At 33.7% G+C, this 17541-nt stretch overlaps 1 protein-coding gene across 1 annotated transcript; it reads left to right on the top strand.

Moving 5' to 3' along the window:
* The first annotated feature begins 2683 nt into the window (after window positions 1-2683).
* Window positions 2684-13454, top strand: LOC100722244 (cytoskeleton-associated protein 2-like). Its single transcript, XM_063258676.1, is given in 8 exon segments — window positions 2684-2835; window positions 11174-11466; window positions 11469-11640; window positions 11642-12068; window positions 12107-12383; window positions 12386-12473; window positions 12475-12586; window positions 12724-13454. Coding segments are annotated over 8 exon segments (2205 nt in total). The 3' UTR covers window positions 13408-13454.
* Window positions 13455-17541: the final 4087 nt, after the last annotated feature.

The raw sequence follows: 17541 nt of genomic DNA, 5'->3' as shown, positions 1-17541 counted from the left end.
TGTACAAGAGCTTTGCTTCCTGGGAGCAAGTGATAGAGACTGATTAATCTTTGAAGAATCTTCTAGTGCAGCGAGCTGAAGTGCACGGACTGGAAAGGCTGGCAGCATAGCAGCTCCCTAACTGCTACATTTTTGTGTTGGCCTATTGCTTCAAATCAGCAGGTCGTCCTGCAGGAAATTGGTACTTAGTAGAGTATTAAACATGTGCATTAGTGTCCTAACTCTGGCTTTTGCCTGAAGGCAATGAAGTGCCTCATGTGCTAAGTTAAAAATAGAAAGCTGTATCATTTCAGAAGGTAATAATCTAAGGCTTAACAATAATCACATGGTAAAACATTTATCGAATGTCTGAAAATTAAATTGAAAATAAGTTCAATAGTTAGTCTACTGTGAAAATGGGGTTACTCTAAAGAAAGCCTACCTGCTACGTAGCAATAGAAAAATCAGACTTAATAAAATAGTCCTCTAATAGCTTTAAAGAACATTGAATTGGAGGTTTTCTGAATAATTGATTATGTTTTAAATTTGTAGATGTAGAAAACTAAACTTTTAGAATTATCAATCTCATGTAATATTATAAGGATTATGAAATTAAGTACGATGAATACATTTTTTCAAAACAGTGATGCTACCTAAATTTATGTAATTATTTGAATAGTGTCCCTCAAAAACTAAAGTTCTAATGGAATGAACTTGTAAATATGTTTAATTAGATGAATGTATAGTTTGTACATGTGGTTAATTTGAGAAATTTTTTTTCTTCTTAAGCAGTACTGAGAATTGAACCCAGGACCTTTATAATGTACAGTATGCCTAACCAGTTTTATTTTTTGTTTTCCTACAGAATGGCTGCAAACTGCCAAATTGTTCAAACTGGGCTAAAATTTTAGTTTCTCCTTCCTCAGCCTCCCAGAGTGCTATGATTACAAGATTGTAAAGTATGCTAAGCTAAGTTAATAAAACTGAATGCATGATTTCTACACACACATTTATCCCTATAGAGGAAAGCACAGGAAAATTCCAAACACACACAAAAAACAGAAGTCAATGTAAACCTGTAGACAGAGATGAGATTGGTACAGAACAGGCCAAATGGTGAGGGCAGTCACTGGGAGCACAAAGAGACAAGCAACACGTCTCCCACTCTCTGGAGGGAATGCGATCTTTCCAGTGTCCTATCATTGACTCATGAACACTGATTCTGGATCTCTTGCACCCATAATTGTAATAAAATATATTTTTTTCAGTCACCAAGTTTGTACTGATCGGTTACACAAGTTGGAAGTCTAACACAGATTTTTAGTATGCAGCTATGAAACCTTGTTAAAATAATTATATAAAAAGGATTTGAGAAATTACTGACCTATTAAGATTGTAGTAGGTGATACAATTAGAAAAGTAACTGCTGGGAAAATATTCTTTCATAAAAAACTTGAAGACATTCCTGAAAGAATTTTGCTGGTTTTAACATGACCCTGAGCTTGACATGCAAACTCATTCAAACATCTTGCACAATGAGCAGCAGAAGCCTTTATGTCAGCATACTTATTGCTAGCTTGGAGGCTGAGGAAGAGCTAATGAATAAAAGCCTTTGTTGGCTAAAATTACACAGCCAGGAAAAAGAGCAGAGCAAGCACTAAAACTACCTACATGGAGCTTCGAAGAAAAGGAAGAGTCAGACACGTAGCGCACACCTTTGAGGCAGGAAAATCAAGAGCAACTTGGCAAACCTAATGGATTTGAGGGACCTTCCCTCGAAAAAAAAAAAAAAAAAAGTGCAAATGGTGTGGGGTTAGTTATTAATTCCAGAGAGAGAAAAAGAAAGAAAGAAAGAAAGAAAGAAAGAAAGAAAGAAAGAAAGAAAGAAAGAAAGAAAGAAAGAAAAAAGGAGAGACAAAGAGAAAAAAAGAAAAAGAAAGAGGGATGGCAGAGAAAGAGAGAGAGGGAGGGAAGGAGAGAGGCTTGGGAGGCAGAGACCTGGGCCGGGACCATAGCAGGGGCAGGAGCTGGTAAAGGACTGAACCGGAGAAGGAAGAATCCCAGGATTTTTCCTGTATGTGGAAACAATATTATTTTTCATGATTGATTTTAAAAATGCTTGATGTTTGTGGGTTTTTTTCTTCCGTTTGATTAGTTTCTTCTTGGTTAAACAATGTTGAAGGTGGTATTATATCTACCCTACAATTGTCTCTTGAGCACAGATAATTTTTATAACTTTTCATGTATACAGATGAAGAGAAAAATTTTCCCCATACAGTATTTCATCCAAAAGTCCAAAGTATTTTATGCATCTAATTAATATTATTTAAGTGATAAGAACTGAAGGTTTTGTATTGATGGTATTTCGATGACATTTTGACTTTGGCCGGTTTTTATGTCTTATAGTTTTGAAGCTACTGGGAACTAGCAAATATATTTTGCATCTGAAATGGACATAAAACAGTAAATGTCAAGCAGAAGACTGCAGTAGGTGAAAAAAATGTCACTCCAAAATATTAGACCTAGTACTCTACATTGATATAAGTTATATTATTTGGGGAAATATTTAAAACATCTTTGGCAAACTGATTAAGAGTATCAAGATGTGGTTATCCAGAATTTTCTGCACGATCTCTGAATACAATCTCCTATGTGTACATAAGAGGAGGACAAGGGAAAACAGATGCAAGCAGAAACAAAAGCAATGTGGCCAGGGAGGCGACGTAAGAGGCACAAGACAGTCAGCAGGCTAAACAGGTCAGGTCCCGTGTTCATCCCTGACAGATATTTGATCTGCCAGCATCCCATGATTTCAGCCCGAGGCCCAGGACAAGGGAGGCTTCTGCCTGCCGATCTGTGAGAGAATGAATATCTGCTTAAGTCAGCAAGTCTGAGATAATTAAGTACAATAATCACAGAAAACTAATGTGATGCATAAGATCATAGCACTGATGCTGTCTGAAATGTGAGTTACACTATTGTATTCCTAATAAACTGAAAACCATATGCAAAGTTTCCAAATGTAATCTCATGATATATGAGTACGTGTCTGCTGTTTAAAATTATTAATATTATTTCATTTATAAAATCAAGTGCCTATATGTTTGTCATGCTTCTTAGCGAAAGACAGAGCTCAGGGTCCATTTTAAAGAATAGAAGAAAAAACATGACAAACCCATTTTTGTCTTCAAAAAGTTCCATGGACGGAAGGTGTATCTACAAAGGAGTTTAAGTTGGATAGCACTGATTAAAGTTCACAAACTCAAGTGCGAACGTTTTTCCATAAAAATCAGACATATTTTCTAGGTAAAAACCTTTTTAAATAAAATTTTATAAAGTGCTTGAAGTGATCAACGATTTTGTCTTTTTTTGTTTGTTTGTTTTTGTTTTTGGTATCAGGAATCAAGCTCCTGACCTCGCACTTTCTACGGAGGTTCTTTTGCTGCTGAGCCAAATCTCCCACCCAAAGGTCTTATCTTATGGAGAGAAAAATTGAGAGCATAGATTTGTTAACATGTTTATCAAATCATTATACATTAGAACATAAATCAGTGCGTATTTTGCAGACCACAACAGGTTTTTTTTTGTTTGTTTGTTTGTTTTGTTTTTTGTTTTGTTTTGTTTTTTTACTATACAGTGTAAATTACATTGATATTAAAATTTCCTTCATTTTATCTGTCTGGACATTTACTTTCTGAGCCTCAAATGTAAACTCAGACTTTTAAGGAACAATTTTAAAAAGTTAGGAAACATACAGTTTAAGAAATCCTGAGTGGATATATTAATGTAAATATATTTGACCTCAAGAATAAAAATATTAAATAAGTTAATGTTAAAAGGGCAAAAGTGCAAATGCATATCTAGAATATATAACTAGAATAGCTATGTGCATGTGTTTGTGTATATTTGTGAACACCCAAATATTCTCTGATATTTGTAAAGTCAACAATCGCAAAAAATAAAAATAAAGGGAAAAACATTATAATAAAATTTTATTTCTCAATACTAGAAAATCTAATAAAGTAGGAATAATAAAGAATATTGACTGACTCCAGCAACTGCATGGACATATTATTTATGAATCTACATCCTCAAAATGTAGAATTTATTTAGCATACAGAATTTTGTTGAAGAATAGCTATGTGGTATTAGTTCATAAAATAGCTTTCAATAAATTTCAAAAGGAGGAAGTTTACATGGTTACTTCTGTGACCATAATTGAATTATATTAGAAAACAATAGCACTAATACTAGAAAAATTTTCAAAAAATAGAAACTAAATCAATATTTTAATTATAGTTCAGACAAAGTACAGCTCTTGAAGCATTTTATAAAAATTTTAAGTGCATCGTAATGTAAATATAACATGTTAAATTTCATTATGAAGATCATGAAAAGCTGTACCTAGAGAAAGATGACTATTTCAAAATGCGTATTACTGGAAAATAAAAATTTTGAGATTAGTTTGTGGCACTGTTTTACACATTTTAAAAGCTCAAAAAATTAAAGTGAATTAAGTGCAAAGAAAAAATTGAAACAAAAAAAATAATGAATGAGGTAAAAGATTTAAAAACATATGACCAAACTTAATCTTTTGTATACAATACAAATATTAGTGCCCCCATGGAAAAACTGATTCCACAAATATGACTAAATCTTGCAGAAATGAATGTATTGTCATTTTAAAATAAATTTTTTGTTTCTCAAGGAGAAGCATGAATTCATGGTTAAGGATTAAAAGCAAAATTGAAGGAAAACATATGAAATAATCTGTTGCTGATAGGAATACAGTAAGAAATAATATAATTAATGTGTATGTAATATACTGTGGATTGACCACATGATTGGTACCTTTAATACAAATTGATTATCTTACTCTCTATGCATCTTATGGTAAGTTTAACTCCAATTTTACTCAAGAGAGAAAGGCCAATGCGTTGATTGAAAGCTATCTGATAAAACATAAGAGGAAATAATTGGAAATCAATGAAGCCACATATCCCTGCATATAAAGTTATGCCTTACATGTAAATTAAACTAATTAGCCTGAAAAAGTTAATGCACTTTCCAGAGGCATTTTTCTCAACAGTGAAGAACAGTTTATGAACTGGTGGAACCTGGTTCATAAAACTTAAGAGCACTAAGATTGTCTAGTGCATGTTTCCAATGTTTATAGCTTAGGATCTTGAGGCATTAAAGATCTAGAATTTTTCAAACTTCATAGCAGTGCTTAATAGAATACCCTCTTTAATTTGGTGCCATTCTGTTATATCTCAAAGTTTCAAAGACAGCTTTTAAAACTTACTAAATGTGTATTAAATATATACATTTCTAAAGTATAATTTGCCACGGGCACCTATGCTCAATTTAAATCTGCATTTCCTTTCTAAATTCCAACATCTGGGCAAAAATGTACATTTTGTTGTTTATATTTTAGGAGCACATGTATGTAGTACATAATGGACATAATTCCTTGTGAGGAGTTGGTCCCTGCGTACAACACTTCTCTATGCCTTTTCCGATCCCTTCCCTTCCTTCCTCTCCACCTCTATCTCTTGATCCTTTTTCTTTGAAACCATGTTATAAGATTTACCTTCTTCTGTAGACGATAGAAATGATACATAAGTTTTTTTTCCTGAACTCTGCATTTATATATTCATATATTTTCATATATTTTCTAGCCTAAGTGGACAGTTCTTTGAGACATTTATAAAGCAAAGCACTTAAAGCATTTGCTGAGATGCAATTTGCAAATATATTCTTGAATAATGAACATGGCTAGCTATTAGGAATTGTGCTGCTATAAACATGGGTATGAATACAGCATTGTAGAATCATGTCTTTAATTCTTTTGGGAAAATGCTTAGAAAAAAATAGAGACTTCTATGTTTAGTTTTTTGAGTAATTTCTATACGGATTTCTACATGACTGCATCTATTTAAAATGGCATCAAATGTTGGGAAAGTTACTTTCTCCTCACAGTTCCCTTGTACTTATTTTGGCTGATTTCTTGATGGAGCCATATTTTCTAGAATGAGATGGAATCCCAGTGTTGTTTTGATTTGCAATTCTTCCATGATCAGCACTGTTGAACAGTTTCATTTACTTATTAGCCCTCTGTACTTCATCTGAGACGTGTCTTTCTTTTGGGGACCCATTTGTTTCCATTGAGCTTGAGTTTTTTTTTTTTTTTAATTTTCTTATATATTCTCATTATTAGTCCTCTGAGAAGTAGGTGGCAATTTTCCCATTTGGTAGCTTGTCTCCCCTATATTAGTGGGGTTTTTTCCCATGTTTAGAATTTGGTTTGATCCCATTTGTTGATTCTCAGATTATTTCTTGTGCAGCTCTGATTTTCTTCAGAAAATCTTTGCCTATGTCTTTAAGCAGATTTCTTTATTATAATGTTCAGAAGTTTGTACTATTGTGATTGTATTTTAGTCCATGATGAAAGCCAAGTGTCTAAATCCAAACCTTGGCATGTGAATCACCAGTTTCCTCAATATAATTTGTTAAAAAAAATTTACCATTAGAGAAGTGAATTTGACCCTGTGTGAAAATAGCACAGCAAAATATGCCTAGAGTTGTTTCCATGTCTTCTATTATGTACAACTTAATAGCAATCCTGTTTTTTTCCCAAAATCTTATCTATTTAATTATATATGTATACATTTATTCACCACATATTGAGGCCTGAGTTTGTGATAGGTCTTTCTTGCATTTGTTGTGCAGAGTTACTTTTGCTACTCTAGATCTCGTCTGTTTCCACATGAATTTTAGGATTGCTTTTCTAATTCTGTAAGCAATGCTATTTATATTTTAACTGAGCTACATTAAATCTGCATAACAGTGTTGGAAGCACGGTCATTTTTACCATGTTGTTTCTGCCTGTGCATAACAGGAGGAATCTTTTCATTTTCCTCTTAAGTCTCCTTTTTCAGAGAACTATAGTTTTCATTGTAGTTTTCTTTTACCTTCTTAGTTAGGTTAATTTCTTAGTATTTCATTTTGTGATGCTATTATGAAGGTAATCATTCCCCTAATTTCTCTCTGAATGAGTTTGTTATTGGTGTACAGAAACACTATTAATTTTTCAGTGTTGATCACTGAAAAATTGATAGGTTTTTTCAGGAAAAAAAACCCTATCTGTACATCAATAAATGAATAGTTAAAGAAAATGGGGTTTTGTGCACAGTGGAGCACTACTCTGCCAAAAAAAGGATAAACTTGAGTCATTTGTTGGAAAATGGATGCACTTGGAGACCATAATGTTAAGTGAAGGAATTTACACACAAGTTTAGTATTGAATCATAATATTGTCATGCTTTATATATTCTTAGGCCTATTAGCATGGCTTTCAGTCTTGGGTGTATGATAATTAACTGTATAAATTCTTATGTATAAATGAATATGTGGCTGAAACAATACCAGAGGAGGGAAGAGTAAAAATAATCAAGATGTTTTATGTGCATGTGCAATTTCCTACAGTAAATGTAATCATTATATGCTGTAACATGTAATAATAAGGTCAAAGAACCAAAATTAAAAAGAAGGAAAAACCAAACACTGTTGTAAGCATGAAAATTATATTATCTACAGTAGTGAATTCCATGTAACTTTCTTTGTTTTGCATTGTTTGTTGTGTTTTAAAGGACTTCAATGTACAGTGATGGTATAATGCTTCTAGAAGTTTCCATTTTGGAACTGAGAAGAGATTTAGTGCAACAAATAATAAATATGACTAAATTAAAAACCTAAGCTTCAGTTAGAGAATCATTTTAATGTGCTCTTTTCATACAATCATCATGAACTTCTAGATGTGATTTTTAAAAAGTTGTTTTAGAAAGCAAAATTATAATTTTATAAATATTTCTTCTCTTTCTTTCTAACTTCCTGTTAATGTGTAAAATTAGACTGACCTCTGATTCTCACTGTTAATTCATTTATTTAATCATGATTTTGATATGTCTAAATATAATTGATATTATGTGAGCTCTGCTGCTTCAATGTGTGTGGGTATATATATATATACATACATATATGTATTTGAAGTTTATGAAGTCAAAGTGCAAAAGAGAATGAATGTGCATAACTGACATAATAGCTGAGATACGGCATCAGCAACGGACCAGGTACCCAGCGGTAGATGAACAGATAAACATGGTGTACATGCACAATGTGCACAACAGATTGTTATTCAGCTATAAAGACTAATGCAAACATAACATCTACAGCACAATCATGGGAAATAGAGAACGTCATGTGGAGCTAACTAAACACGACCCAGAAAAACCAATATCATTTTGTCCTACTTAGACGTAAGAAACAAACAAAAATAGCAAAAGGAAAAGTCAAACCAGAAGTATAATAGTAATAATAAGAAATAACGAGGTTCTGATGTGGAGAAGGTTAGAGGTGAGTAGATGTGGTCAGTGTACTCCATATGCATTGATGTAAAAAAACCAATAATATGTTCATTTTATATGTGTTAATAAGAAATTTTAAAAGGATATTTCCATTTGTGGTGTGAGTGGTTTTAATTTTTTATGAAATGTATGAACCATATTTTGAACTTTGAAATGCATATGTAGACTTAGGGTGATACATTTTATTACAAGCATTCTTTCAAATGCATTCTTTCCAATATTAAGCTATGTTGTAAATTGAAATAAATTTTTTAAGTAATTCAAATCAAATAATTAACCAAGAGGGTATTCCCTTTTTCTATTTTAATTAAAATTTTAATGCCAGGAAAATTAAATCAATGAAAAATGAATGTATATTAACTACATATGCACACACATGCCTTCTACATATGATTTTTCTTTTTTGGTACCAGGAATTGAACTCACATCTGTGCACTTGCAAGGCAGGTACTTATGTCGCTGAGCTAAATCCTAGGTCCTACATGTAAATTTTGATTTTTAAGGGTTTGCAAATTTTCTGGTATTTTCATTTGGGGACATATTTTTGGAAGAAGCTATATATGACAAAATTTGACTGACGGGGAAAACAAATTAAAATATTTACTTTTTAAAAATCAATTTACTACTAATAGATTATATTTTGTGACTTAAACTGTATAGTTCTGATCAGACGGAAACTTACTGTGGTATGTTGGCTTCACTGAAATTATCTTATAGTCTAATAATTCAAGGGAACATTATAGTTTATATACGGGAGTTTTTTGAGTAAATTTTTAAAGCTATGCTTTAGAAAGGTAATACAGTGTTTTATATGTACACACAATTGCAAGTTACTTATGAATATATAGACTTATGTGGTACTCAATTATATTTACTGAAAGCAAATGAAATGTGCAAAGGTGCTTGGATACATAAATAAATTATTCATTTTTTTTTCTTAATGCATCATGGTGGTGATTGGAGATCAGTTTTCAATTTTATCTAATAAAATTTGTACAGGCCATTGCCAACCAAAGTGCCTTATCTTTCTTCACATATTAATTCTCTGGGATATGTTCAGTGATTTTTATAGGTACCTTTCACACTACAGTGCTTCATTCAAGGCATCTTAGCATGTCCAAACATATGATTCCACTTCCACTGTCCATTTTAGGTTAATGAGTTTGTCTCCTACTTCACTGAGAAACTGAAGGTGTCCATAACTGAACTGAATAAGCTCAAACTTATTTACTATTTATTTTATATGTATTCGTATCTTTATACACAGCCCAGAGAAAATAGCAATGGCTTATGTTCTTATTTTATATTAATTCATTGAGCAAAGTGCCTAAGAATAAATAAAATATGTATACATAAAATGAATATATTCTATTGATATAGAATATATATATATATATATATATATATATATATATATATAATTGGGTACTTCCAGTTTTTAGTCCAATACATGTGAAATTTATAAATCATTACTCATCAAAATGAAGAAAAATATGAATTTATTGGAAAGCCAATGCTTTTATTAACTCTTAGAGTATTAATGTTAAAAGGAAAACTCCTGTCCTCCTCAAAATTAGAGAGAATAATGGAAGAATATAAAGAATTACAATTTGCAGTAAAGACATTCACAAAAGTAATCTCTTTGGAACCAGTATCGGGCTAATGAAAACTGCCCAGCATTTGCCACATTAAGGGGCATACTATCTGGACAGGTTTGAGAGATAAAAACTGCAGTGGACTGGATTACAGGAGCAGTCACAACTTTGTAAGCTTTAGAAGTATGGCTTGGATATTATCATAAGAAAAGAGAAAAATCACCTTCTTTCTACAAAGGGAGGAGAAAATATACCATTTTGAAATACACAGGTGCATTCTGCTTTTGCAGACATTCTGCATTCAGGAGAGACTACACATTGGTTTTACTAGAGTTAAATCACCCAGAGAAATAGAAATAGCCACTTTGAGCCCTGTCCAGTCATCCTGCACCAGTTAAGTGAGAGTCACTCAGAAACATACCAGAAGTTCATAGGCCAGATGCAAACATAACTAAAAGCTACCTGTTCATGGAGCTAATGCAAGTTTGCCCTTGGACTATGAACACTGACACAAGATTGCTGGTCACCAACAAAGAGGTGAAGGAAAGAAAAATGCACACTTTGATAGTGACCAGCTATCTTGTGTCAGTGCTCACAGTCCAAGGGCTGAAGAGATTGTTTACCTAAGCACGGAAGTGTTGCTGGTGGGTATTTGGTGGTATGGTGGTTAGGTGTGTGAAGAGGGAAAATTTATTTTTATTTGAACCCTTGTATTTTGAAATACAAGTACCAAATGACTAATGCGAAGAACCTGTTTCCCCAAATTCAGCAATGGACATGTCATTCAGAAAGAAAATTAGCAAATAAATACCAGATACCCACAACATTCTAGATCAATGGACACTAAAAGACATGCACATTCTTCTCAACTGCCAAGATGCATCTTCCTAGATCAGTCACATTGGATTCCAAAAATTTGTAAGAATTTAAGAAGATTGAGATATAACAGCAATTTTTCTGATCACAATGTAATACAAAGAAATCAATCATAGGAAAAATGCACAAACAATAAATTCATGAAAAGTAAAGAAATCATGAATAACCAAGATATCACTGAAGATACTAAAAGGAAACCTTTTAAATATTGCTACAGACAAACAAAAGTGGAAACACATCATATTGAAACTTTCAAGTTGTTGTAGTGGCGGTCTGAGGCACTCCGAACCTCTCCAGTATCCCGGCCGCGTCCTGGGGTCTGCGGTTGCCCCGATTCAGAGAGCCCAGTCTTAGTTCAAAGGTGAAAGTAGTGGAAGATGCAGAGCGAGCTGATCAAAGAAGACAAATATTCAAGGAGTATCTGTTGGAACGAAAACTCACTTTTGACATAGAAGGAGAAATTCAGATTTTCAGTAATAGAATGATGACATCTGAGGACCAGGTCCAAGAAAGGACAGAACCTCTGAAACTTAAAACAAAAATGGTTGACAAAGAAAATATCAGAAGACATACAGAAAACATTAATGCAACAATGGAAAAGAATTATATTCCCTAAAAGCTTCTAATGAATTAACCAATTCTCCAGCAATTGAAACACATAATCTTGAGGCTGATGATCAAACTTTACAGTTGTTACCAGTTAACAATGATTCTCAAAATCAAACTATGACACTAAGCCAGGCATTTCATCTTAAAAAAAATCATAAAAAAGCAAATGATTGCAGAAAAACCAAAGCAAGATGCTAGCGTGCTCAGGAAACCTGTGCTAGGATATTATCATGGCCAAATCGTTCAGTCTAAGGTTAATTCATTCAGAAAACCTCTACAAGTCAAAGATGAGAGTTCTGCAACAACAAAGAAACTTTGTGCTTCTGTTCCTAAAGGCACAAAGCCTAACTCTGTAAAGACAAGCAATGCAACAAAAAGTTATAAAGCCTCAAATATGACTGCCACCACTACACTTGAGAATCTTACATCTCAGAACACACAGCTTGTACGGCCTCCCAATAGAAATCACCACAGTAACACCCAGCACAAGCCCAAACAAGACATGAGCAGAACCTCTTCCAATGTTACAGTCACAAAGAATCCTACTGACAAGAACAATTACAATCAGAAACAGTTCTAGGAAGTGTCAAATCCAGCTCTTCTCAGGGCACAAAAAATAAGGCCCTACAATCAAAAACAGTTCTACCTGTGGTCAAAACCTCTTCTCAGGATGTAAAAAGAAGTAAGACATTATCCCAAAACACATCTGAAAATATAGCCAGGCCTATTTCATTTACTAATATCAAACTGACAGAAAAGTCAAAAACTGTTGACCACTGAAGACATACATTAGCAAAAGCCTCTGTGGATGGATCAGCTCAGCTCAAAGAAACTGCAGAAGAAAGAAAAGCTCATCTGAATGAGTGCAGAGCTGGCAAAGGAAGAGTGCTGAAGAGGCCTCTGACCCAGTCTCTACCCAGCCCGAGCCTGAGGGACCAAATGCAAACCCCGTTGGATCGTTCCGGACTACGATGGCAGAAGAGGATGAGCAAAGTGAACAAGATATTTTCTGAATGCCTGAACCTCATTCATGAGGGATACCCAAAAGAAGAAATAATGACCACACTGAATGACGTGATTAAAAATATTCCAGACGCAGGGGCTGGGGATTTAGCTCAGCGGCATAAGCTCCTGCCTTGCAAGCAGGCAGTCGTGAGTTCGATCCCTGGTACCAATAAAAAGGAAAAAGACAAAAAAAAAAAAAAAAAAAAAAAAAAAAAAAAATTCCAGACGCTAAGAAACTTGTTGAATATTGGATATGTCTAATACGTATTGAATCAATCACAAGTCCTGTCAAAAATATTATCTCAGTCTATGAGAAGGCCATTCTTGCAGGAGCTCAGCCAATTGAAGAGATGCGACAGACTATTGTGGATATTATAACAATGAAGAACCAAGAAAAAAGTAATTGTGGAAAAAACATTGAAGATGCTTGTAAAACCAAGGAACAAATCCAGGAAGTCAACACTGAGGATACAGGTGTTAATCTAGAGCCAGGAAAACAAGAAATGGAGAATAAGCATAGTAGAAACCTGGTGTTTGAAGGTTGTGAACAACAGCAAGATGACACAAAAAATCCAAGTTACAATTTTAAAACCCCTGATGCAGAAAACAGATCAGGTTGCTTAATTAAATATAACATATCTACTACACCGTACTTGCAGAGCATAAAAAAGAAGATGCAATTTGATGAAACAAATCCTGCACTTAAAGAGCTAAAGTTTCTAACACCAGTGAGACGTTCTCGACGCCTTCAAGAGAAGACTTCTAAATTGCCAGACATGTTAAAAGACCATTACCCTTGTGTATCTTCACTGGAACAGTTGTCAGAGTTAGGAGGTGAAACTGATGCTTTTGTATGTCACCCAAATGTAGCTCTGTGCCCTATGTACTCTGAGACTGATACTTCAGAGGAGAAATGAAGTTCCAGAGAGAGGAAGGTTGTTACTATTCCTGGAGTGTTTGTGAGGTTCACAGTTCCCTTGAACTTAGGTAAAACATATTACATGGACATGTTTCAAAAATTTTTGGTGTACTTCCCTGCCTTCCCTGTACTTCCCTTTTAAACAGAATTCCGACAATTCTTTTTTTGCCTTGATTAATGTGAAAGTCAAAATAAAGGACTGAGAGCGAGGCATGATGGAGCATGCCTGTAATCCTAACACTCATACAGGTGAGGCAGGAAGATCAAGAGTTCAAGGCTAACCAAAACTACTTAATGAGACCCTGTATCAAAAACGGAACAAAACAAAACAAAACAAACAAACAAACAAAAAAACTAGAACTTGGGACAGGGAATAAAGCTCAAAAAGAGTGCACGCTTAGTATACCTGAAATCTTGCATTCAATGCCTAGCATCAAACAAAAGAAAGTAAAAGATTGTGCTGTGTAGAGCTCCTCCCTTAAGTATTTTACTGAGTTTGGTTTGCTTTTCCCCATGTTAGTCAGACTGTTGGCTCTGAGATATTTCTTGGAGTTTAAGAAAAAAATGTTGCCAAAGTTGGATACTCAAAACTTTAATCTGAGTTTTTTCCTTTTGTTTTTTTTGCAGCTTTATTGACAGTGTTAAACTTGAATTTTGTACCTTCATTTGATATTTTATAAACTAATAAGAGTTTGGGTAGGATCTATATATTTAATGTCACTGTAGTTTAGCACTGTAAGCAATAGTCTTTATAATATAAAAATGTCACTGTTAAATCATGTCCACCTAGACAGATATTGAAGTTTTCTTCTTCCCACAAATAAATACCACCAGGAAAATTATTTTATAAGGTTTTAACTAATACTTACATGGTGTATCAACTACAGTTTCAAAGAAGTAAAGACTAAAAGATTAGTTTAATAACTATATGTGAAATATGAATGTAAATACTTAGTTTTATGTTCATTCCATTTGTATTTTTATTTATTGTCTTATGTTCTAAGAGTGGGACTTTTGGTCTTAATATGCAACCTAATATGTATCCAATAAAAATACCTTTATAATGATAAAAAAAGAAACTTTCAAGTTAGTGAAAATTGCTCTTAAGAGTGGTTTGATGTGTTCAATATCTACATCAAGAGTAAGTAGGATTTGTGACAGACATTGTGACGCACACTAGTAATCCCAGCTCTCAGAAGACTGAGGCAGGAGGATCACCACAAGTTCCAGACAAGACTGGGCTACAAGGTGAGTTTAAGGCCATCCTGAACTGTACAGTGAGAGTCTGTCTCAAAAAACAAACAAACAAACAAAAAAGAAATCCTGACACTGTGGATATGAATAAGTTACTTATGTCTCTAAATCCTCATTTATAATTCATGAGTTTACTTACAATTCATAGTGTTCATTGGAATGTATGATTTTTTTTCATTAATGTATTTTATCTTTCATTCAATGTGCATAAAAAAGCTTTTGAATTATAACATACTTTCTTTTTTAAATTAAGTTTATTAATGTATGTTAAATATACATAATGGTACATTCATCATAGGGAATTTATACCTGTATATGATGTATCTTGATTGTATTTGCTCCCAGTTCTCCTGCCTCCCTCAGCCCCTCTTCTCCTGTTGTTTTAAAATACTTTATTTTCATTTTGTTATTCTTTTGTCTTTTTTTCTTTTTCCTTCCTTCCTTTCCCCTTCCCCCCTCATTATTCTCATTTTTATTTGAACAATTTCTTATTTAACAATATCTATTATTACATATATTTTGTTCTTATTTTTACTTTCAGTTTCTCATGCCAGAAATACAATGTAATATTTACGTATGTATGCGGAATTTATTTTAGTTGAGTGCAATCTCAAGGCCCATCCATTAAGTATGTCCTTTATGGTTGGGTAGTACTCCACTGTCTGATAAAAACATACTTTTGTCCATGCATCAAGTAAAGGGCATTTAGGTTGTTTACAAGACTTAGCTATTACAAATTGTGCTGCTATAGACATGGATGTGCATATATCAATTAGTATATTGCTGGTAATTATTTTGGAAGATATCAAGAAAGAAATAATTGAGTCAAATGGGGCTTCAAGTTCTAGCTTTCTGATGAACATGCATGACATTAATGACATGATACTCTTTTCACTCATTTTTCCACTGTCATGATCTACATTGTTCATACTTTTACAAACATACACATATATATCTGAATATATATATGTATACATATATCTTAACATGAACTAATATATATGCAAATATATATATATATAGATACATATGAATACAAATAAATAGGGATTAGCTGAACATATGCATATGTATATATATATATATATATATATATATATGAACATATATAGATAGATGGATGTTCTTAACTAGTTTATTTCTGTTCAAAATTTGAAGTGTGAAGCCTTATAAAACTTTTTCTATGACCTTCCTTACTCCTAGTATCTTCTTTAGTACAAGATTTATCTCATATTGTTACTTTTGGTACATTCATATTCCATTTTGGGGCACATAGCCTGCATTTATTCATGTTTTTCATACCTTATATCCCACACTTTTCCTTATATTCCTTTCCTCTGTCCTTTATTTTCCTAGTACAGTTGCTGGTGTGTTTTTTTTCCCTTTTCCATTTTCTAATGACTTGGGAACCAGGACTCAGCTGGCTGTGGGTAATATAAATTGTTGGATTTACTCTCTAGATTTTTTCAGTTATTGAGCAGAAAGTACTGTGCAAGGATTTATTCCATTCTCTATAGGATACTGGTTAATCCCTCAATTTAGGATGGACTCCTGAGCCCTCGCCAAGGCTTGAGGCAATCTGATATTTGTATCCTCTCTGCCAATCTGTAACCAGAAACTGCTCTTTTGTTCTCATTCACTGAAGTAGAGAGAATACATAGGGGCAAAACAGTGTCTCTGCTCACAGTGACAGAGGAAGACAATTACATGGAGAGTTTTGTACATTTTTCTTTACTGTCACATACTGATAGGACTGCTTCCTTTCATCTCTCTCTCTCTTTTTTTTTTTTTTTGTCTCGTCAATATGCCAGGCCATTATTTTATTAGAGACGATGAAATGAGGCTTTGCTATTGTAACAAACATGTTTTCATATATCAATCAGCTCAACAAATTTTATTTCCCGTTCAAACCACAGGGTTGATTGTCTCTCACTGGTGATTAGGAATGAAGCCCTATCTGTAGGGCAAATGATGTTGTGTTCCCTTTCCACATGTTCCCATCTCAGTTCTCCCTCAATCAGTATAAAGTGCCAAAGATTATCTATTATTTCAGATAAGTTTCTATTCTCTGGGTACCTTCAGATGCTGGTGTCACTCTTCAGACAGGAGATTTTCGCGTTTAAAATTAAATGGTCTGCTCCTCAGCAAAGACAGCTAACAGGCTGCGGTGAAGTAAGAGCAGGACACACACAAAAAAATCTCTCCCACTTAGATAAGGAACAAATTTGAGACATATAACACCACCTGGAAAACAGCTACTGAAAGCTTACTGAAAAAGATTTGTATAAAGTTTCCAGGCACATAAAGAAGGTGAAGGAAATGCCTGGGTCACCTTATAGTGACTGCTTGCAGTAACCCATTGTTAAACATTTTGGGGGGAACTCTAGATTTGACATCTCAAGATTTTATTTATTTATTTATTTATCTGCCTCTACTTTTCTTAGCTGCTAAATTTGAGATCGGGTACTTTTCCTCAGTGAGAAAGGTTTTCCCTCAAAGGGCATCAGTACCAAGGATTCTTTTAGGTCTTAAATATTTAAATATTTTATGGATGACATAATATTCTAGGTCTAAGTAGGATCCAGCTCTTTGTTTTATCTTGCTATCATTCCCAAGAACAACGATAGGATGCACTAGGAGTGTGACTCTACAAGACACAATGAAATGCTCCAATCAGCCTGGACTCTTGGCGTCTTCTTTAAGAAACATAAAGTTCTCAAATGCTTTATGCCAGTGGTTCACAACCACAAAAAACAAACAAACAAACAAACAAACAAAAAAAAAAAAAAACAGAGCTGGCTGCTGCTTCCTGGGAAGTTTTAACTTTGACACAAATGGAGGTCACAAAGTAGAGAAATCATGTACCCTGAATGACATT

Source organism: Cavia porcellus, unplaced genomic scaffold, assembly GCF_034190915.1.
Source record: "Cavia porcellus strain 051 isolate PalLab524CR breed Dunkin Hartley unplaced genomic scaffold, mCavPor4.1 scaffold_11, whole genome shotgun sequence".
In the NCBI taxonomy this organism is placed as follows: domain Eukaryota; kingdom Metazoa; phylum Chordata; class Mammalia; order Rodentia; family Caviidae; genus Cavia; species Cavia porcellus.
This window is presented reverse-complemented; position numbering and strand designations above follow the sequence as displayed.